The sequence below is a fragment of the Lepisosteus oculatus genome, chromosome 8 (assembly GCF_040954835.1).
Source record: "Lepisosteus oculatus isolate fLepOcu1 chromosome 8, fLepOcu1.hap2, whole genome shotgun sequence".
Classification (NCBI taxonomy): Eukaryota; Metazoa; Chordata; class Actinopteri; order Semionotiformes; family Lepisosteidae; genus Lepisosteus; species Lepisosteus oculatus.
Genome location: NC_090703.1, coordinates 43,457,156 through 43,481,507, shown reverse-complemented (window position 1 = coordinate 43,481,507; position 24,352 = coordinate 43,457,156). Strand labels below are relative to the sequence as shown.

The 24,352-nt window shown below is 36.2% G+C and overlaps 1 protein-coding gene across 1 annotated transcript in view; it reads left to right on the top strand.

The window, feature by feature from the left end:
• ophn1 (oligophrenin 1) overlaps positions 1-24,352 on the top strand; it is a 64,785-nt gene that overhangs the window by 29,750 nt on the left and 10,683 nt on the right. The window contains exons 6-21 of the mRNA XM_015351465.2: positions 972-1,082; positions 1,728-1,832; positions 2,044-2,170; positions 3,354-3,454; positions 4,774-4,865; positions 5,539-5,617; positions 6,757-6,790; positions 6,937-6,999; positions 7,728-7,802; positions 10,106-10,190; positions 12,039-12,097; positions 14,534-14,639; positions 17,623-17,782; positions 18,710-18,857; positions 21,903-22,241; positions 22,935-23,085. Of these exons, the coding sequence (XP_015206951.2) occupies positions 972-1,082; positions 1,728-1,832; positions 2,044-2,170; positions 3,354-3,454; positions 4,774-4,865; positions 5,539-5,617; positions 6,757-6,790; positions 6,937-6,999; positions 7,728-7,802; positions 10,106-10,190; positions 12,039-12,097; positions 14,534-14,639; positions 17,623-17,782; positions 18,710-18,857; positions 21,903-22,241; positions 22,935-23,085 (1,835 nt within the window). The remainder of the gene's footprint in view (positions 1-971; positions 1,083-1,727; positions 1,833-2,043; positions 2,171-3,353; positions 3,455-4,773; positions 4,866-5,538; positions 5,618-6,756; positions 6,791-6,936; positions 7,000-7,727; positions 7,803-10,105; positions 10,191-12,038; positions 12,098-14,533; positions 14,640-17,622; positions 17,783-18,709; positions 18,858-21,902; positions 22,242-22,934; positions 23,086-24,352) is intronic.

The following is a 24,352-nucleotide window of genomic DNA, read 5'->3' as shown; positions in this document are numbered from 1 at the left end:
GAGAGACTCAACAATTTGTACGAAGATTCTAAGGTTCGATGAGACCAAAATTGAACTTTATGTTTGGTGAAAACCTAACACAGTACATCACACTGAGAACACATTCACTACAGTGAAACATGGTGGTGGCGTCATTATGTTTTTGGGATGCTTCTCTGCGGCAGGGACTGGAAAACCATTAAAGATAGAAGGAAAAATGGATGGAGCTAAGTACAGAAAAATCCTGGAGGAAAACGTGCTGCAATCCGTAAGAGCACTGGGACTTGGAAGATTCATCTTCCAACAGGACAATAACCCAAAATTTACAGCAAAAGCCACACTGGAGTGGCTTTAAACCAAAAAGGTCCTATAGTGTCCCAGTCAAAGCCCAGACCTCAGTCAAATTGAGCATCTGTGGAATGACTTAAAAATTGCAGTTCACAAGGGGTCCCCATCCAACTTGATGGAGCTTGAGCAATTTTACCTAGAAGAATGGGCAAAAATTCCAGTGTCAAGATGTTCAACGCTGAAAGAGACTTACCCAAAGAGAATCACAGCTGTAATTGCTGCCAAAGGTGGTCTTACCAAGTATTAACTCTGGGGGGTAGGGGGGAGGTGAATACTTATGCATTCAATTATTTTCTGTTTTTTATTTTTAATTAATTTAGTTAAATGTTTTGATTATTTTTTACTTTGGCATATTAGAGTACTTTGTGTTGAGGAGTGGCAAAAATTCTCAGTTAAATACATCATGGCTCCATGCTGTAATACAATAAAATCTGAACAAATCCAGGGGGGTGTAGGCTTTCTATAGGCACTGTAATTATAATAATTGCTTACACTATATTTTCTGGACACACAAAGCGCTTTACAGGTAATGGGGACTCCACTCCACCACCACCAATGTGCAGCATCCACCTGATGTATTTGTACTGTATTTGATGTATTTTATCTGGATATATCCTTGTTTATAAATCTGTTTTTAACTGCAGGCAGATGTTCAGCTTGATAAAGAGAGGCTTAATTTTTATGAGTCTTCTGTGGAGTATGTATATCAAATTCAGCAGGTGCAGGACAGGAAGAAGTTTGATGTTGTGGAGCCCGTGAGTGCCTTCCTTTTGTTTTCAAAAAGCCATCCTGTTTACTTTTTATTTCCACTGGCCTAGCCTTGTCCCTGTGCGATGTGTAGCTGTCGCCTCTGTTACCAGCCTTACAACAGCTTACATGAGAAAAACAAACTCAGGGTGTTTGGAAGACAGTTCATTACAACAGCTTGCAGGAGGAAAAGAAGGTCAGGGTGTATACAAAAAATACATTTACAAAGGAGCTTCATAGTGCTAATTCAAACACACTCACTCAATTATATTTAAAACACAGTCTGAAAGCAGATCATAGAAAAGTAAAGTATGTTTGAGGATGTATGCTTAAAGTGTAAAAAAAAATACTTTTTATAATGCAGGGCTTAACCATTCTCTTTTGCTTCAGACTGTCAAGCTGTTGTTATTAGGCTAAGAATAAGAAGTATTTTTTTTAGCAAAATGAAACTACTTTTACAACAGACCTGGATTATCGAGCTATACTGTAGCTGCTTCAATGAAAGGTGTGTAAGTATATGTTGTTATATTTAAGATAAATGTTGTTATCCCTTACTTTCACTAGTGTATTTGCTAAAATTGTTTTATATTCTTGTAAGAATTTAATTTATTTATGCTACCAAAATTATGTTTTTGATTTTTATTCCGATGCAGGTGTTGGCTTTTCTTCAGAGTCTGTTTACATTGAATAACCTCACATTTGAAATGACTCAGGACTTCATGCCATACAAACAAGAACTTCAGTTAAGCTTGCAAAATGTGAGTGTTGGTAACAATTTTCTGGTAAATATCAACATTAAGTATCCAATCTTTTGTTTTGGAATCAAAAGGTCCTTCACTTTGGGTATGTAAAAATATAAGTGTAATTTTTGAATGGTGCTTAATTAATGATGGGTCGATTGAGTCGGTAAAAATATGTGTTTAACAAAGCTTGAAGCTTTGAGACATTGGAAAACCTTCTTGTTTCTAGACAAGAAATCGCTTTGAAAGCACACGGGAAGAGATGGAGGAGCTCATGAAAAGAAAGAAACAATCTCAGATGTGCCAAATTCCTGGCCAGCCAGCTGTCGAAGGATATCTCTTCACACAGGAGAAGTGTAAGTATGTGTTTCAAGAGTTAGAGACTAACCATGTGAAGGAAAAGGGGTGTTTTAAGGACAACTATACATGTATATGTACCCAGGAAAGCCAAACCAAAAAATGTTTAAAAATTAATTTAATGGACTGTAAAAATTCGTTAACCCTTTCTGATAATTTGAGCTGTTTTTAAATGTTTTGTTGAATCCCAATGGATTGTTGACTGATGATAAACTGATTATGAAATATAGCAAGCTGTGGATTTTGGTATATGTGAGGCTGGCAATTTTTCTTTGGCTCACAGCCCAACAGTGTCCCCTGGGATTTATAGGGAACCTGTGAGTTTGCAGTGTTGCCAGTGAGGACCAGATGGCTCCTACAAATGATGCTAACTGTTGTGAGCACTGAGGAGCTCTCAGTACAGCATGTAAAATGGCAGATGTCTATGATGATATGCATTTTGGAGAGGATTGAAATAGTGAGCCAATGTCATGAGCAATTAGCAATTTCAAAGCAGGCAGGGCTTAAGAAAAAAATACGGCCTCCTGTGTTTAATAAAAAAGAACAAATAATTATTCAAAGGTTGATTTCATATGCTGGTTAAGAGATGTTTTTTATCATGCTAAACTAGTTAAAGTAGCCCTAAATGAGTAGCAGGTGATGTATTGGTCTAGTTGTAATGCAATGTGAAGGATACTTGGACCTTGCTACAGTAAGTGAATTAGCTTTTTTCATGCAGTAGTGCGTGTGTGCTGCAGCGTAGGTGTTCAGAGCTTGAATCCCTGTGTGGGACTCAGACAACCAGCTTCCTTATGAATGGCACCAAAAAGTGATCCCTTTACTCAAAATATGCATTATGTTTTTCACCTTTTATTTGAACTGTATTTGAGCAAAGGATGCCCAGGTTCTGACACCATTAGTACGGATTCTGCTTGTCTCGCACAGGAAACTGATCTTTGGTCTCCTGAACTGAAATTCACGTGCACTTTTAATACACCCAAAGATCCAACGGACCTGTCAAAGCTGTAGTTACTTGCTATAATTACTTGCACATCTATTACAGAGGCATACAGCAGCTTATAAACTCTACAGGAAATAAATAATTGTTACACTGAATAATAATTCTGCAGTAATGTATTTTCATGACATTCCACAGTATTAATTCAGGGCAAAGTGATTTGTTTTGCTTGATTTATTTCCTAGGGGCCTTGGGAGTTACATGGGTAAAGTACTACTGCAAATATCACAAAGAAAACAAGGTGTTATCCATGATCCCTGTTGAGCAGAAACCCGCAACTAAGCAAGTAAGTAATGAAAGACTGAAATATGAGGATTGTATTGATCATAATATGTATTTCAAAAAATATTACAAGGGTGTGCATTATATACTTATAGTGTTGTCTTGTGTTACCCTTCATGCTTGTGCAATAATGTAAAACACACAAGGATTGTAATTGTCTGCTTACTAAACATCTGTTTACACACCCACAGAAAGGTATGTTTCAATGAAAGAGGACATCCTGTGTGAAACAGAAATCAAACAGTGCCTCATTATGGAGATTATTAGTGTATGTAATGACGTATTCTTAACTGTACCTTGGCATAATTATTTTTTATTTGTACCAGATTTACACCTTAATAATTAAAAGGCGGTGTGGTGGATGGTATTGCTAGGTTCAGTTATGCCCCAGAGTGTCTACCTTTATGAAATGTGCATTTTCCCCAATTATTTCACAGGTCTCTGGGCGTTCCTCACTAATGCTGAAAGACATGGTTTCTTGGACTGATAGAGTTCTCTGTCTTGTGACTTTCTCTCCACATTGAGTTTCCTGTGCTCTCGAGGCCTGCTTTGCACCCTGTACTTCAGGATAAGCTCTGGCCTGCTAATAGTTGCGACTCAAAAGTATCAAGATTAAGATCACGTCTTAAATTCAGTAGATTGGAGTTTAGGAGCACATCAGTTGAAAGCTCTGTCTCAAACTATTTTAATAGCATTTTGTTAAAAGCCGACCAGTTTCATTTCCTTTTGCAAACAATTGCAAACATGTAAAAGAAGTACTGTAGCTCATGGACATCAATTAGCCCTAGTATGTGAAGGACCCTAAACATCGTGGAAAAAGAAAATTTAAGAAAGTGAATTCTACTGACAAATGAATTTGAATGGTTTAGGAGGAACCTGACCACTTGGGGTATCAAGCACTGGTACCTTGTGGTGTTTTCTATCAGGTAATTTCTATGCATAGAAATGGAGATTTTAAGATTAAATATAATATATATTAACAAATGAAAAATTCCATATTCAAGCCACATTTACAATTCATTCATTGACATGTACTTATTGTGGTTCTAATAAGATCATTAACATGTCAAACAAAAGAAAGGTTTGAGTGTCTTAGATTTGATTTCATTTAGAGGTGGTCTCTTCTGCACTTGTTTTTAATACTAATGAGAATTCTGTGTTTTCTGTGTAAAATTGAGCCACAATTTCCCACCACAAATTTCTTAGCAGTGATTCCAGCACCATTGCCAAAATAAACCTCAGTAAATAAAGGGGAAAATACAAAAAAGTATTTTTGTGCATTTTCTGCATTAATGCTATATTTTAAATGTGCTTTCCTTGCAGGGACCAACAGAGCTAAAACTAAAATCCTGCATTAGACGGAAGACAGACTCTATAGACAAGAGGTTTTGTTTTGATATCGAAACCCATGAAAGGTGGGAAACCAGGCTGATATACTGTATTTTCCATTTTCTGACACTATAGCTTTCTTATCATTGAATGAAAAAAAAGGTAGAGTGCAGAAAGATATAATGTAATGTGGCGAAGGATTTTAAAAGATTCTACCCAAGATTGTAGGAGCCTGTTTCTTACTGACATTCCTCAACATTTTTTTTACAGTGAATACTTCTTTAAAGTATATCTTTTAATTACTGTGAAAGGGAACACCAGGAATGTCTCATGTTTAGTCAGAAGCTGATTTTATTTTCTATACTTTGCAGACAAACTTAATATTTGTCCAATGCTTTGCATCTGAAAATATTTTATTGCAGTTTGTTGTCAAAAGGGGGGTTTCAACAAAGTCTGGAAACAGACCACTGTTGTATTTTTGGCCAATTTATGAGCACATGAGACATCCTCTCCCCCAAAACCCACTAAAATATGTAACTAGTATCTGACATTATCTCTTCAGGTACAGTAACATATCCCTGAAGAGATAATGTAATGGAGATACTGGAACCCCATCAACATTCTGGAAATATTTTTGGAGATCATCCCCAAAAACAAAACCTAGTTCCAGCCCTGATTGAAGAACTGATAAAATGGCAAGTATACATCCATTCCTGTAACCCATGGTCTGATGTTTTCTTTGTTTTATTGTTTCTGTAGACCTGTACCTGTCACCCTGCAGGCCCTCTCGGAGTTTGACAGAAAGATATGGATGGAAGCAATGGATGGAAAAGAGCCTGTAGGTCACCGTCTTTTGTGATTCACTGCTGCCACCTTATGGTAGAACTACACTATGTGTAATAGGATCCTATCCAGTGTAGGTCATTTGCATGACAAAAGCAGGGCAAAGTACAGTAAAGCACTGTGATAAGAGTATGATAAAAGAGTTATAAAATTAAACTGTGGAAAACCTGGTAAAGAAAAATATGCATAAAAAGGATGAGAAAGCCAAGACAAAAACTGAAAATAGACTATACAAGTTAATTGTAGTAAATGTGAATAAGAGCATGAAATAACATGATGAATTATACAGCATCATTTGAAAAGTTTCCTTCAAGTACTTTGTAAATCTAGCATAAAGATCTCAAAATATACAGTAGGACTGTATATAAACTGTAAGGAATAGGAGGATTTAAATATATGGAGCTGACTGCTATAATTATTAATTATTGAAAGAAGGAAGAGGTAAACTAGTGTCCGAGACACCCAGGGACACTTATCTTCTGTGGGAGAATGTGGTTCAACATTAAACACACGCTGACAGAAGTGTAACTTACAGTTCAGGTGGTGATTGAAAGAACTCAACCCATAAAAGGCTCAAAAAAGGTTTCTACAGAAGAGACTTGGTCAGCTTCCAAATATGGGCTGTCCTTTTCTCAGTGACGCATTCTAATATATATACAGAGTCCTTGCCAATTAATCCAATTTGAAAACTCTCTGCATATTCAAACAACTCATATAACACATGAAACCATACATACACTATATATATGAAACGTTCAGTGTTTTGCGACAGTTCTTGGCAGCCTTTAGTGACAGTTACAGTACGTTACTACCACAATTTCCATTGTTTCTGCAACCATACTATTTCAAATTAATATAATAAGAGGGATGCAGTCCTCAGTCCTCAGTATGATCCGCAGTGAATAAAAGCCTTGAAACAGTACCAAGGTAGACCGGTTTTAGTGAACAGCTGCTTAAAATAAGCCATTAAGAGACCAAGGTGGGAAAAACAGAAGGATGACTAGGGGTTAATATCAGTGACATTTGTAATAGAAATAATTAAATTGAATATATTTTATGAGTTCTTTTAACACTAAAACACAGTGTGTTGCTTTTCTTACCAAATGTAATTTTTGTTTTGTTTTTATGCTACAGATTTACCATTCCCCAATACACAAGCAAGCAGAAAGTAGGTAACATTTTATTTATGTATTTTCACCTAAAAGTAAAAAGTGGTGAAGTACTTTCAAAAACAGTACTGTAAAAAGTACACTTGGTATGTGTGTGCAGACCAAACTCACATACATTTATCTCATATGTTTATGTCATTTGCAGTGGAGTTGAATGAAGTAGGATTCAAGTTTGTTCGGAAGTGCATCAATTATGTGGAGGCGAAAGGTGAGACACATCCCACCATAACAGAAGCACTGCTAAAAAGCCTTTTCTTTAAAGAATCTTCGTATTATATCTGTGATATCCATTTTTCTCCTGTGGAGGGCAGTGGTGTCTGCTTGTTCTAATTTAATGAGTCATGTCTAGTGGGTGCTTTCCTCATTGGACTGTGCTTTCTGAATAGGGGCCAGATGTAAACAAAAAAACAAGGCTCTGCGTCATCTGTGTACTTAAGAAGGAAATGGAATTTGGTGTGCATGGTCCTGTAACAACTTCCTCATTGTAAAAATGCACTACCGCAAAAGTGATGTAGTCATTGCTGTTGGCTCGGCATCACTCTGACTGTTATAATAAACAGTCTGTAAGATTTAAGCCGCCAGCAGTTGAAAACAGCCTTCACCACGCCGGCACAAGTACCTGATAATAATTTGTTTACAGGTATATCTAATTCAGCTTGAATGTTTCATAATGGAAGCTTTCTGCTTTCTTAACGTTTCCGTTCTGGTCTCGGTAATCCAGTGGTGCTTGTTAAGTAAAGAAGGGCTTCATCGTGTCTCATTATTTTTTTAGAGTATTGAGCACTATTCACACCGACATGATACAACAGCAACTTGTTAAGGCAGAAATTAAATTAATTATACTGTATATGTCTTGGCTAGAGTGCATTCAAAGTGCTGCAGGATTAATTAATATTGTTTTTTACTTAAAAGGTATAACCTACTTTTCTCTTCCAGGACTCACACAAGAAGGGGTTTACAGAACAGTTGGCAGCAACATCCAAGTACAAAAGCTTTTAAATGCCTTCTTTGGTGAGGATATTACCTTGGCAACAGCTGCATGCTCACCGTCAAACTTCACCTTCAGAGGAAAATCATAAACAATATTGTGCAGCATAGTAATCCATCCATCCATTTTCTAACCACCTCTTCCAATTCAGGGTTACGGGGCAGCCTATTCCAGCAAACAGTGGGCACAAGGCAAGCCCTTTGGGTACACCCTGGATGGGACGCCAGTCCATGATAGGGCAGACAGACACAAACACGGGTGTACATTCTCACACCAGGGCCAGTTCTCCTAGAGGTGAATTACCCTACCGGTATGTTTTTGGACTGTGGGAGGAAACTGCAGGAAACCCATATGAACACAGGGAGAACATACAGACTCCACACACATAGCACTCCAGGTTCAGAATTGACCCCAGCTCTGCAAGGCAACAGTTCTAACCACTGTGCCACCATGCTGTCAGGAACAGTTCTTTCTGGGCCCTATGCGGACGACACGATCAGGAAGGTGAAGAAACAATAGGGAAAAATAACATGCACGAGTGGGTCAGGAGACAGGGGGGCGTGTCCGAGGTGAGCAGGTGTCCAGGGTAAGTGAGTCTGGGGCAAACAATCCAAGCATAAATCTAAAAGGGAAATCCAAAACGGGAGGCAAAGTCCAAGACCAGGGTATCCATCCAAAGTAATTAAAAACCAGATCCGGGTCGGGACCGGCGGAACAAGGAATCAGGAACAGGAACAGGAACAGGAAACTAAAACCATAACGGAGCCAGACGCAGCAGGACCCCGGGCTCTCACGAAACGGGATTCAATGAGAAGCTCCGGGCAAACGCCTGCATCTGGCTTTAAAGGTGGAACGAAAGAGGGGCTGAAATAAGGAACAGGTGTGGGGAATGGGACAGAACGAGGAAGGGCTGGAGCGCCCTTAAAAGGAGGAGTAACAATCGTGACACATGCTTTCCAAGGATAATCTAATCAATGAGTATTGGTAAAATATTTAAACCAGAAAGATTACAACCCATTCAAAGGGATTTTATCAATCTTCCCATTTCAATTGTAAACTGACTTAATTGAAATAATAATTTATTTTAAAACTAATAGTCAGAAGAACATACATTATGTAGTGGTTTTAATACCATTTTCCTTTTCTGATGCATGCTGAATGAAAAACAGAAAGAGAGAACCAGCAGAAGTGTCACTAAAAAATTTAAAGAGTGGTAGAAAGTGTTCTGTTTTCTTAGCTATGTTTATGCTACTGTGTACAGTAGTACATAGGTAGTATTTGTGAGAAATCACACTTTAAGTCTCAAAAACAAATATTTCCATTATTATGAATTTGAATAACTCATATATTTACTGTATACTGTGGGAAAGTGATAGATCACCATAGAATTTTAGATGTAATCCCAAATCACATTTCGGTCTCATTGAACAAACACATCTTATTATTGAATAGGTTATATACAGTATATTTAACAGATAGTTGTTGTCTTTGTCTTTGCCATAGAACACTAAAATAATGTATTTTATTCATTTAAAAACAATTTTCCGGAGCTCAGACGGCAAGGGTGTCTAGCTCCTGACCGGAAGGTCCCGGGTTCAATCCCAGGTAGGGACAAGAGATGTAGCTTGCTCTAATTCCTTCCAGACGGCTCAGTCAGCTTTCCTAATGATTACCGGGGGTTAATCCTTTCAGGGGTAATAGGTTGGCTGGAGTGTGATGGTGACCACATCACCTCCACCTCCAGTGTTGGATGGTCGAGAAAAATGGTGGTCTTTGCCCCCTATTCCCCCTATGGGCCTTTATGGCCTGAAAAGGGACCTAGAAGAGAAGAGAGAGAAAGACAATTTTCCAAATCAAAGAGAAACTGTACCAAAACCAAATACAACTGGAAACAGCTGGTATAATGGGAACAATTGTGGATCTTTTGTGGATGGATTTTTCAGTTGGCTACTCATGAGGGGTTTTGATTGTTGTTACAGTTTGTTAAAATTAATCCCAGTTTTGATGAGGTTTGACAGTCACTTGTTATGGCTCATTCTGATTTTTGCTGATCTTGGCAGGGTTTCTATTGGGCTAGTTTCACATCAGGGAAAAATAAATATTATTACTGGGAACCTACAGTAACACTATGTTAACCTCTTAGCTGTCACCCATAAAAGCGGGGATCAGTGACACTGAGTAGTGGATTTCCTATGTTTGACAGATCTAGGTAAGGGTTTGTCTCTTCACTGTCCACTTCATAAGGTGTTTAAAATATTAAAAGTAGAAATGAATAGAAAAAAAAATTATAATTATATTATATAATTATATGCATCATTCCTTGCAGATCCCAAATGTCCAGGGGATGTCGATTTTTATAACAGCGACTGGGATATTAAAACCATCACTAGTTCAATGAAATTCTACCTCAGGTATGTACAATTTTTATTTAACTAATACATGTACGGTAGTACAACAAAAAGCAGTCAACAGCATCTTAGAGCTACAGTAGATTGTTTTTAGTAAAGACTTTAATCTCTGCAGAAGATGCTATGTCCTCTTCATCGCTTCATTTTGAATTCAGGAACATTTTCTCATGTGTAAGCATTCTTTTTAAGTAAAGAGGCATTGCGTTGTGGTGGTTACAGAGCACAGCTAGAGAAATATTCAAACAAGTGAACTGAATCACAAGTCTTGCTACATTTTTGTGAAGATGAGCAACATTAAAATAATACAGGAAAGAAATATTTTTGTGGAACCATGTCTCTTGCACTCAAAAGAACACAAAAGCAGTCTGTGTTCAAGGATGTTGAAAGAGTAAATCTGAGAATTATGAAACTATGTGAATATCAATGTAATCTGATTGTTGTTCTGCTTGATTTACCACAACTATTTTTTTTCTTTTACAAAGTGATTGACTGCCTGATAAATGTGTCGCAATTTGGATGGAGTTTGTGTAGTTGCCAGTTATTATTTTTTTCAATAATATAACCAGCAAATCTGGACACACAAGGATTTGTCTTTAATACCATGGCTCACACCAAAGGGGAGATTAAGGTTGGGCTCATAGATTGTCCTCCAACCTGCCCACCCCGGGAGCAGTCAATTCTACAGTAGGAAGCTCAGTGCTCACTGGAGGCCAGGAATTGGCACTTCTCTCACTGATGTCACCACGAGCCTTAAGGCGCCCAAGATTTTTCTGTTTCACAGGGAATCAAGACTGGCTTGCCCTTACTGGCGCTGAGCTAATTGTGTGCCGCCTCTTGGGGAACGTGATGTCCCATCTTGCCCATGGCATGGCGCCCGTATGCCAGGGCCAGTTCAACATTTCTTTCTGCTGTTAGTGCTTGTGAGATTAGATGGCAGCAGCCCCTTTACCATGGCTAGGATTTCATCTGCCTTTCAACTGTCATTCCAAACACTCTTTATGCCAAGACTTGTTAGAACTGTTTGCCTGAATGACACAACCTAAAGATGCTGTGCAATAGTGATATCTTTACAAATATTTGAACTCTCTAACCTCTTGTATGGAACACTAATATCTGCCAGGATTACAAAGGGATAATGCAGGTGGTTCAAAATGTGAATTTAATAAGTACAGTTGGAGAGAGTAGTGTTTGCTTTTGAACAAAATAACACAAAACACGCAGTTCAGTAAAGGTCAAAATCAAATGATTATATTAAAAAAGAAGTGCACTACAAAAAAGTAAAGTAAAACACTTTGTATGGTATTTAATAAACTGCAGAGGAAATAAAGTTATCGTGTATGGACATTCGCATTCACACCATTATATGTTATAGCTTGGCAAACATTTATATAATTACTACTGTTTTTTCCTGTTGCAATTCATTGTGCTCAAATATCCTAACTCACGATATTACTATAGTATACGTTGATAATTTATTTTTTATTCCACATAAGTATTTTCTTTTAGATTATTGGAGCATTATTGAAGTCTACTTCTGTAAAGCCTGATAATCCCATCAGAAAGCAATGCTTTGCCAGAAAATCTGACAGTTCTAATGCACTAATTTTTCTTTTTAAAAATCTTCAGATTGTGTATATACATTTGTCCTTGAAAGATGTGTGCTGTAATTGTCATCTGGAAACTACTGTATGTACTGTATCATATTATATTTTTACTTCTATATTGTTGTGTAATAATTAAAATGTGATTTTAATTGTATTGCTCAGTTTTCACAGTTCATCCAGAAAGGAAAATTCTTACATAACACAAGTAAGAATAGCAGATTTTACATTTTGTGTTTCTTTTTTGCAGGAGTCTTTCTGAGCCATTGATGACCTACAAACTAAACAGGGAACTTATCTTAGCTGCCAGTAAGCTTGATATTTCTTGTTGACTGAAGTGCATATACAATCTTATGTATTTGGAAAAGATTATGTACTGTATAGTTTTCATATCATTTCACAAAAATGATTTTATTAAATCGTACCACAGTAAATAATTTATAGAACACTTGTCTTAGAGTGCTTATTGCATAAACTATCTAAAATAATTCTATTTCCATGAAAAACATTCTATACTTCTTAATATATTTTGTACGTGCTTGGATCAAAAGTTCTTTTTAAATTTGAGAACATGATCCATTTGGATAGATTAGTTAAACGCTTTGAGCAAATTGCAGTTGGGGCTGTAGTTAAGGATTATGTTTCTGACTGGTACTTTGCCAGGAAAAAACAGATGGTAAGTTAGAACTCAAAAGGGGATCATAATTATTAGATAGCAAAAACAATGTTTTATTTCTTTCAAACACATTGATGAACCTGAAACATTGTGTTTTCAACTGAAACTTTAAAGAATTAGCTGCCAGGCTTTATGCCATTATTCCTGCTAGGCTTTATTCCTGCTAGGAGCAATTTTGAATGTAGCTAAATTACTAGCTTTGGTAAATCAGTGAGGCACAGGTGTTTATATTTTCATTTCTGAGTGCATCAGCCAGTGAATGTTGTGAATTCTGAGAATTCTTTGACTTAATCAGTATGTACAATATGCTTTGCCGTTAAAAGGAAGTTCAAAGGTTTCTTACGCAAACTAGGTTAACTGGCTGAACTACAATTGCAGCATTTGTACATTTAATTTTTCATTATGCTATTACATTGCAGACAAATTGCCTATTTCTTATTTTTAAGGTTCATTTGGCAAGGGAAGTAACTGAGTTCAAGCTGTATGAAGAATGTATTAAATTCCTCTAATGAAGAGAAAGTATTTTCATTAATGCTGAAAATGGCATATTAACCTAAGAGAATAGTGGGAAAATCTAAATTTGTATTTGTTTTCATATTGCTCTTGTCTGTCCAAGGTGTGTGGAAGTTATTTTTTTAAGAGCATTTCACAATGAAATGTATTTGATCCTAAGACATAATGAGAGATATACAATGCAACAGATTTCATTTTGTGAAACTTTGATAAGTAATATTCCATTTGACTCTGGTAATCCATAGTCAAAGACCAAAGTATTTCATTTTACATTCTGACTGTGACTGGGATTTCTGTAGCAGAAGTGCATAACTGGCTCAGCACTGTCAGGGTAGAGTTGAGATTAGTCAGCATGGTCAACTTTCAGGTCACCTGTAAGCTTGTGTTGACATCAGTGAAGGATGTGCTGCTGTTCGAATTGGCACTGAAACTTCTGGAATTCGCAACAGAGCTTGAAATGTGTCAAAACACAAATGGCTAAGATAGTGGGCGCGCCAGAGGAGCCTGTTCGCACTTTCTTATTTGTCTCCATACGGACACAGAGGTCATTGCTGTGAGCCCCAGACCTAATGATTTAATTGAGAATTCGAAATTGGATGGATATTTAATATAACAGAATAGGTGCTTTTAAAATAAAAAAAATGACTAAAATACCTGCCTTCCAGTACAATTTGTAAAATCTATGGACTACTGTAAACGTGGAAATACATAGAGTATTGTAATAGAGAGGCAACTGAAGACATGTTGAGGGTTCTTGTCTGAACGACATTCTCCAGAAGGCAAAAGCTACTGAAGGCTTTTGTTTTTTTTTTATTTGGTGTGTATCCCCACACTGTAAATAAAAAACATTATTTAGCTCATGGTTACAAAGTGTGCCTGTGTTTTACTTAGACCCACCTACTTAAATCATGGCACTGTGCCCTCTACTATGTCCTTAGGCTTATTATAGAATGCTGTGGATTCTAGTATCACATTTCATGTACATGATACATTCAATTATATGTAATGTATCATCAATTTATTATTTCATTGCTGTATTTTCTTTAAATACAGATGTATTACTTGTCAAGGCCAGTATTACTTAATTGACATTTTACACACAGGAGGATGGATTCTACATTTTTGTTTAAAAGACAGAATTTGTTTAAATCCTAGTGGATATAAGATTCATCTTGTTATTTCTTTCATGGTATCACATAGTCAAATTGAACCTTGTTCATTCCTATTTTCACTTCCTAACTTTTTTACCACTCTGTCAATGTTATGCTTCACCAGAGGGTGGTACTAGTTGTCAGAATATAAATGCTGTTCCTGAAATACTTAAATACTCAAATGGTTAGGAAAAAAAAACAGGGAAGAATAGAAAAACCATTTGCCATTTGTGGCACGTTAAGGTAAAGCCACTTTCCATTTTTAATTAAATATTTACAGTAACTTTTTAAAATGTTTCACAACTTGGAAGCCATGCCTTTCCGGTATGTACAAAGTACTGTATAGCAGCAACTGGTACTTGAAAGAAACGCATTCCAAGTGATATTGAACTTCTCTGCTTTTAGAGTCTGATAATCTGGACTACAGACTGGGTGCCATCCATTCCCTTGTTTACAAACTCCCAGAGAAGAACAGGGAGATGCTCAACCTGCTGACCAGACATTTAGTCAAGTAAGAACCAGCTTTTCAAGGAACAGTTGTTTCATTAGTTTCCTAACTCTCCTTTCATATAATTTTTTTGTGTGAGTGATATCCACGTAATTATACCTGGGTTTGGCGGTTTTTGTTTCTGTAAAATGGGATGGTCCATTATATCAGATTAATTAAAGTATTGACTGAAGTAAACTGTTGCAACTACATGCGTAAGTCATACAGCCAGTGAAAACCTGTTTTTCCTTTGATGGGGCAATACTTAACTATACATTTTTTGTAAACAAACTTATGTTATTTTTCAGAAACAACAAACTGGAATACAAAAATAAAAATGATCATTCTCTGCTCCACACAAATTCCCTTCACCTGTACTTCACTCCTCCCTGTGGTATTTCCCTCCAGATTTCTGTTTAAGGGCCCCTCAGAAAATACATCCATACCTTTTTCTATCTGGGAGCCGTAGCCAGGGTATAGCCAGTCCATTGCAGGGCTGACAGACACAGACACACACACTCACAAAACCGCCAATTTTCCCAGAAGCCAATTAACCTACATGTATGACTTTGGACTGTGGAAGGAAACTGGAGCACCTGGAGGAAACCCACACAACCATAGGGAGAACACACAAACTCTACTCAGATAGCACGTATCCAGAAATGAAACTAGGGCCGTAAAACTGTGAGGTTTCAATGCTAACCACTGCTATACCATCCACTGACCCCTATAATATGGTCTGTAATCATCATTTTCTAGCAGAGTGTTCCATAAGACAAATTCCTCTAAACCATAAAACATGGAATTCTCTATGTGTTTTAAGTTAAATTCCACCAGGTCCTTTTTCACAATTGGAGATCCGCCATTGACATTTCTTCAATTTTAGAAACACAGACAATGGCCTTGAATATGTTTGCTTTTCGCAAGTTACCCAGGTGGTCATGTAAGTTAATTGAAATGCAAATCTTGTTTAGGAAAGGGAGACATGACTGTCAGGGATTTGTCATACTGCTTTGTGTTTTAATACAAATCTTTGTGTTTTAATACTTGGCAAAGAAAGTATCAAAACACAAAGTTCTTGAATGACAGTTAATGTTTTGCCACACATTATGATCATTATTTAAAATGGCACACACCACTATTTATGACCATGGAGATTAAATATTTGCATAATGTTAGAAGGTAATTATAAATAATAAGGTATTCAAATAGAAGCAAATGTATTTTTGTGACTTTGCCATTTTATCTGATCATTAAATTGAGCTAAGTGGATGTCCATTATACATTTGTGGTTTCAGTACGGGTAAAGTAAAATTAAATCTCTAGAATGAAGATGTATTTTGCAGGCTGTTTTAATACAAAAATAATAGAAAAATACATTGTTTTATTCTTACACATTAGATATTCCGTGACAGCTTTTCTTTGTGAGGGCAACGCACAGTTTTGACTCAAGCATTCAAAATAAAATAAAACTGCTGCATACCAACTTGGCTTTAAAAAAGCAAAGCTTTTTTTATAGGATATCACAAAAGTAGAATCTGTCATAAAGTTTCACATATGAAATTCAGCAAAGCACTTTACATTATTTGTTTGCTGTTCATTTGAATTTCCTTGAAAACATCTTGGTTTTTAAATGTGTTGTGGCTTAGCTGTTATTACTCACTTCAGTATGTTTCATAACTACATACTGTAAAACTACTTATTTGTTCTTTTGGTACTCATTGCTTCAAGTCTCAGTTAAAGATGAACTTTGTAACACAAGAAAGTTCTTGAAGACTAGTGAATAAATGCACTGAAGGAGACTAACACCAAGGATCCAGCTGGATCACCTGCAGTATGATGACTTAAGGAATCTCCTGATACATGCCTGCCAGGAGAGTATTGTTTAAGGCCTCTATTTCATAGTAGTTGCATTCAAAGGTCATTCTGATTTCAAATAATATTGAGTGGAAGATATAAGCTTATTGAAGTGGTGACATTAGTTTTACCTTCTAGGATCCTGTTATTGTATATATAATTCTGTCAAGATTTGCTTACGATGTACAGTATATCGAAACGTTATTCACAGAACTGAATTTATTTTTCTCCACTGTTTCTCAGTCAATCCTAATATGGTATCCTGATGAAAAGAATTTAAGAGAAAAACATTTGGACAAGACAAATATTGTTGTATGCTTGGTCTTTCCAAATTGCATGCTTGGTCTTTCCAAAACATCAGTGGATATTTAGAGTTCAGGGAAAATAAATTGAATCTATATACTGTATGTTATTATTTCACCACAGCCTTTTTGTTATATTATACAGTATGTACATGTACGTACATTGTTTGCTATGTGATACAAGTGAAAACTATGATGGAAGATGCAATGAAAAATGAGAACAGGAAGTACTTCTTTACACAAGCCACTGTGGTGGTCTGAGCAACTTATTGTACCTAGCCATCTTGTTGTAGCTGATACGTTGACTTCTTTAAAAAAAAAGGCTGGATGAGATACTTGGATAGCTACTTACAACCAAAAAATACCTATCTGCCTGAATGGGATGGGTCACACGACTCACGTTTGTACACTTTGTGCTTTTTTTCTCGTCTTGGTAACACTAGAAATTCCTGCACTTCAATCCAACCTCTGCTCTGACAAAGCATTTAAATGTGATGTGTAAAGTATTAGACTTCCTTTGGGTACAGCAATTTTGAACAGAAGCAGGCAGTGACATGTGTTCTGCCCTTCAGTTATTACTCTGGAGGCCTAGTGATTTGGCAGCAGACAGAAGATAGGGGTTTGAAACCTCTTGTTTGGTACTCTTCCCAGTCTTTCCTTCCAGCCTCGGTAAGTTGCCAGTGAGAGTCTTCTTTCTCAGTTTGATTTTGTGGTTGGGGTATGTGCTTGAGGCATCTGCTGTTTCTGATTAAAACAAAAACAGTTGCTGTTGTTCACCAAGCAGACCTTATCCCTTTCTAATGTAAACTAAAGCCCCCCCTTTGTGTGTGTCTACATGCATTTCACAGTGTGTGCAATCACAGTGAAGAGAATCTTATGACCCCTTCCAACATGGGAGTGATCTTCGGGCCAACGCTAATGAGAGCCGAGGAAGAGACTGTGGCAGCAATGCTCAATATCAAGTTTCAGAACATTGTCATTGAGATTCTTATACAAGACTATCAGAAGGTAATGCCAGTCACAACTCTGACACGTTTAAAATAAGCAGTTCAAATGTAACCAAACACATATTGGAACAGACACAAAAACATTCATATAAGATATGTAGCTTGGCCTTGTGTACCATGGAGAGGATTAGGAAGACAATCACGCAGAAGACCGATTTGTTTTGCTGGCCACAGAATTTTCAAGGGAAATCTGGACAACACCACAACACCGATATTTGTTTGTTTGTTTTTTTTGGGGGGGTGAGGTTAATTTTAATATGAAATTGTATTTGTATTTAGAAAACAAGAAGCTGAGTTTAGGATAAATGGAAATTCACCAATGTAAAATAGCAATCCTCAATTTAACAACTGCATACAGTAGGTCACCTACACAAAACGCATCTAGGTTTTTAATTATTGTTCTTTGGCAATAATTAAGTAATTTAATTAATTTCAAGTCCAAAGAAAAAATAAAAGGACAATTCAAAATTCATTAACACTAAAATATTTTGGTGTCATTCACTACAATAAACACATCTCGCTATTCTGTGGTCTCGAATGTAATCATTTTGAAAATAAGGTAAAATGACTAAAAAGCTAATGACTAAAGCTAAAACTATAAATGGCATTATAGTTTCTTGATCTAATCCTTTCAGTGATTTACATTGGACTGAAATACATTTAGAAGTGAACTGTCAAAGTACCTTTTAAGCAAAAATCTTTAATTTTCTTCTGTTTCTTTATTCCAGCCTCTGATACCTTTCAACCTTATATCACGTGCTTCTGTATTTTGGCAAGTTGATAAATACTTTTATCTGTGTGTTCAATAAAATAATCTGTGTTCCTACTAGTTCTTTTAAATGACTTTTGCTGCTACATGTTGAATTCCAGCGAACCAGTTTGGCTGGTTGGTTTTTATTCTTGCTCACAAGAACCATTTAACCTGCAGATCTTTAGTGCCGCACCAGAGGAAAGCACAGCTCCTCCTATTCCCCCGCCCAGAGTAAACCCAAGGAAACGGCAGCCAATCACCATCTCCAAACGTCCACCTCGCCCTCGGCCTGTTCTCAACCACTGCCAGTTTGAGAATGCTGATGGTAGGTGCATTGTTATGTCATAGACATTCATCCCTTGATATCTAGCTAACATACAGTCTTAAAGGAAGACTAACCATTGAGAGCTTTTCCTTATCTAATATGTGTAGCTTCAACATTTCATATGCATGGGGCCAAATCCATCTGAATATAAGCAATGTCTGTAAAAGTCAAAGTAATATTAATATTGATCATGAATGGCTACATGATTTTCTTCAGAACGTCTTGTTTGTAGAGGTAGAATATTTGATTCTCCTTTGCAGAGAAGAAGTCTGAGTAAGGCTTTTGTGTTTGTTATATAGTGCCTGTTCATTTTGAAGAGGTTCCTTCTTTACAATTGGCATTGCTAAGCCTTTCAGTTTATCCAACACCTCCTGTATTGTTTATCCTCCCAGTCCCAAGGGGTCAGAAGGAAACATAAACCTGTTATTGTTGGTACTGTTAGCTGTTGTTATTGGTACATTAATTGAACTGGAAGGACATTTAGCCGTAATTTGGTTTTCATCTTCGTGTGTCAAACATAAATGCCATTAACATTTGTTACTGTTTTTTTTCTTGTACGCAATGAAATTTTTCATAATCACATTTTCAGATGAAAGACCAGTTAACATATTTTGCATTGCTAAAAGCTTTGTTCATAGGTCACTTAAATAGAATTAAGGGGATTCAATTCAGTTTTAATCATACACTGTGATAACTGCTTGTATTTTGTTGAACACCCTTAGACAAATAGCAACATTTTTGCTTTGTGCCATGAGATGTTTATTGATCTGCTATCGATCTTTCAGTGTCCTTTCCCCCTGTTATTTAAAATGACTATGGTTGTATACATGTTCAGTGTCAGATCTATAGAATTAGTCACAAAGCATGTTTCAGAGTGCAATTTAAATGATACTTCTTTGATCAAACCATGAATTAGTTGGCACATTTGGCATTGAATGGCACAGTTAGAAAAATGAAAGCTATCAACCAAACAGTATATTATTCATTTTCATTCAAATATTGCTTTGTTTTCTTAGACTTTGTACTATGTGCCTGAGCTATAGCAAGATACTGACATTAAATACTGACACTGCAACAGACTCTATGAAAATCATCAAAGCATTGACTCTACCCTTTACGTTATTAAGTACTTCCATGCCCATGACCTATATGATATGAATTATGCTTGTCGGTCTAATTAAGATCATAGTGAAGCATGAAATAGCCTAACTATTAAAAAAGAATTAAAATAGAATAACTGCCATTGAATGGGAATTTTATCTATTACTTTATTGATCTCAAGTCCCTATTAAATACTTATGTATTTTTAGCTCAATCTATACCATAGATAAGAAAGGCAATCTTATAAGAATAATTCAAACTTCTATTTTGACATCAGTTTCTCCTGTGTCTGTTCTCTACTGAAAACTAGATCATCATATGATTTATCTCCCATTTAAAGTTAATAGACACAGATCTACAAACAGACTTCTTCCCCCATTTTTTGTCTTTTTGTAAATGGTTTAAGGCCACTGATGGCATAATTAAAAAAATATATAAATTTAATCAAAGGAAGCTGTTTTACACAAACTTTAAAAGGGGCTCCTAAGGCTTACCAAGTAAAGATACTCAGAAATAATGTTGAGCAGTATATTCCTGCCATCATCCACCTTGGCAAAGTCATTAGCCAACTATGGCTTCCCAAGTCATAGTTGGCTAATAATACAATTTCAAAATTATCGTTGTCTTGTTATTAAATATCAGCTGCAGGGACTTGCCAAATTCACAATTCGTTCCAATATTATCAGAGAGAGTTACATCACAACTCTGATAGATGTTTACTGACCTTTAAAGCATTTTAGAGTTTGCAGTGTGTGAAATGATGGATGACTCTGACAGGTGGTCATGTCATAGGAGTACATGCATAGAATATATTCATTCTGTACTATACAGGGATATCAGTGTAAAGCCAAGTTGCCTAACAAATTATTATTCCCAATTGGGAAAGCATAAAAGTACAAAGGGAATTGAAAAACATATTAGCATTCAACAAATAATATCAGCTATTTGGATGTGATTAAATATTACAGCCATTTATTTTAATTAATTTCAGAATTTCATCTGGTTTATTTCACACAACTAAATTAATCAAGACCTTACTGTATCGGTTACCTCCGGAAAAACAAACAAACATGTGATACAATCAGGTGTACAAATACAGGATCAATTGCTGTATTTATATGGAGCTTAATTCTAAATGAAAATGCGTCTTACAAAACAACGAAAATGTATAGCAGTCCACTTCCAAACATTAATACTCTTTCACTCTTTCAAATATACTGTAGGTTTTTCAGACTGCTGTTATTACTGTAGTTGTTATCTGACGAATTTTGGAATATTCCTCAAAAATATTTAAATAACTGAGAAAGATAGGAAATTCATAGATTTATGAAGTAAGTACAGTTTTTTACACTGCTGTTTTTCATGGTAAAGTGGTGTTTTTGGACACAAAATGTATTGTGCTGGTATATTTGAACGAGCTTTTGTTTTGTTTTTGTTTCAGATTTTTCTTTAGATGTTAAAAAAAGCTCTTCAAGAATCTGGCAAATTAAGGAGCATATGTACAGTATACAGCAGTGTTGAAACTTGCCTACACTAGAGCAATTATAGAAGATTGTTAACTTTGAGGGATCTGCTCAATTTAAAATTTGTTTTATTTCTAATGTTCTGTGCAAGTTTTTGTGCCTTCTTAACTGACAGCTTAACAGCTGACTTAATGAAACCTCTTATGTAATGTTTATGGGAGATATGAACGATATTGTTAGTTTTCACCAGACCCATACTTGGGACTCAGGACTCCCCTCAGTAAGGGAAAGTTTAAAAGTCTGTTTTAGCTATGGCGAATGTGTTCTGTTTGATCTGACATAATGATGTGTGTTCTGTTTGATCTGATATAATGCTGAGGCCAAATAATGAGCTTGTAAGCTCTCTTTGGGGGTAGGGAGAGAGGAGGAAAAGTCCTGAGTGGTTTCAAACTGTTTTTTTTTGCTTTATGCTCTTTAACAGTTGACTCCAACATTGATGCTGAAAATGGCGGCAGGTCAGATGGAACTGAAACAGACGACACCTCTCAAGCCAGCCCTGTTCCACTCCAGCGGACAAAATTAGCAAACTATGTTCCCCATGTCAATGTCAAGGAGTCTGGACAAAAACAGGCCTTGGTGCCTAAGGTGGCCCATCGTCCTGAAAGACACTCTGACTCTGACGTTGCGAAATTGGTGGCTAGGCTGCAGGATGGGGGACAGAAACCTGATAATGCAACGGCCAATGGGGAGACAAGCATCAATGTGACCAGAGCATCTTCTTTTCAGAATCGAAAACCTCCCCCTCGCAGCACAGCTTCTGGTAAAGAGGGAAAACGCGTTTTTCCATCCCAAAGCAAGGCTTCCCCTGTTCTTGACATTTAGATTTTTGCCATGCACAAAAGACAGTAAGAAGTCGCTCACATTTTTAAGTTGCTTTATTTATGACATTGAACACAATTTGAGGTGCCTCTCCAATTATATTATGAGTGTGTATGAGAGAATGAATGGGAAAATTAAAGCTGTCATGAATCACCGAATTTACTCAGAGAGGGAGAGACACATCTATTGTCTTTGACAAGGAGGGAGTGGGTATAAGCACTTATTGTTTATTTTCAATTATTAATGTACAGTGGTGGTATCTTTCATTTTAAAAGCAAAATAATACATTTCCGAAGTGTTTAATCACAATGTTAAGAAGGAGCAATTCTAGGCAGAACATAAGATATATATTGTTTTTACTAAAAGTATCTTTTTTGGCTTGCTTTTTAAATCATTCAGATTAAACATATTGTAGTTTTAGTGGGTAGAAAGTTACATTCACAATACCTATTCAGCCTAATTTAGGGTGTATAGTCATTTCCAGTTCTTTTTAGGTGAGCAAGTGAAATATGTGTATTGATATTAAACAGTGAATTTCTCTTTTTAACAGTGTTCCGTTATGTCAGATTTGACTGCAGGTTGAATTCTATGATATGAGCATTGAGATGAAATCTTTGTGATCCTTGCCTTGCAGGGGATGGGGACAGTGTATTAAAAGTGAAATCACCATCAGAGAAGCACATGATCACCAGGCCTCCAATGAGACCTCCTGACCCACCTACTAGATGTCCAGCACCGGCAAAACCACCAAATTTAGGTGCCACAGAGGAAACCACTGTATCTTAGTGAGTAAAATCTATCCTGTGTTATACGGTATATATGACTTTTAAATTGAAATAACAAAGATTCAATATAAAACATATTTGGAAGTGTTTTTGCCTGGGAATTAAACATTCACTTCTCACAGTATTTTTTTTAAATAGTGGTGCTTAACTGCATTCAGAATATTTGACAAGGTTGTTATTAGCATTTGGGGATTTCTGCACTGATACACTTTAATTAGTTTTTAAGAGTATTGTACATAAATGTCTTTCATAGGCAACATACAGCATAACATAACTTGTGAACTTTTAATTTGTAGGTTTCCTTATGTTAATACAAAAATTACATGTCATTTCATACAGTATAGGTAAATGTTTTTATTAATAACAGGAGTCACAATTTGTGATAATATACAGTACATTGGCTTGGGCTTCATGTTTCGTAATTATTATTTCACATCCTAAGTGTTAATTTTTTTGCCACGTGTCATCCCTTCACATTTTTGCCAAATCTGTTTCCCTGCTAATTACAAGTTAAGATACTTTACACTCAGAGGCGTGGTGTTTTGCTTCACCAATCTCTAAAGCAGTTTTTACAGGTGATGCTGATCACTTTCAGCAGTTCAGTGATGCGGTTTATTAATTGATTTATGTGTGTAAAGTTGAGCATTTGTTTATTTTGATTTCTGAATGAGATATTTGACAATCTTGATTAACAGAACTGACATTTCTGTAGTATTAACTAATCACAGCAATGTTTTTTTTAAATAATTATGGCTTCAGATGAAAAAAGCCCATCCTGCAATCAATCATAGCAACCAGTATATTTTGATAAATAGGATCTAGTAAAAACGGTAAGAATTTTTAAAGGGAGGTCATAAAAAGCCTTTAAAAATGAGGAACACTATTCACACTTTAGTGATGTCAGACACATACAGCTGTTTTGAATAGTCTTTATTTCAAACTCTGTATTTTGCTTTATTCTAGAATTATACAATGTAAATATTTTCATTTTATAACACTATATTTTTTAATAACACAACAATGTCTGTGATTTTGGGAAAACAACATATTGGAAATGGAGTATCCTTTGATGAAAAAAAGTCTTCCGTCCTAAGAAAAATGCACATTCTGTATTCTGCATATGAGGTATTTAGCATTTGTTCTAAAATAGATATCTCACGGTTGGAACATGCTCAGCAACTGAATTTTGCCCTCTGGGAACAGGACTGGGAGTGGGAGGTTAAAGCCAAAATAAGATGCAGAAACTCATTATTAATTTCTGGCGACA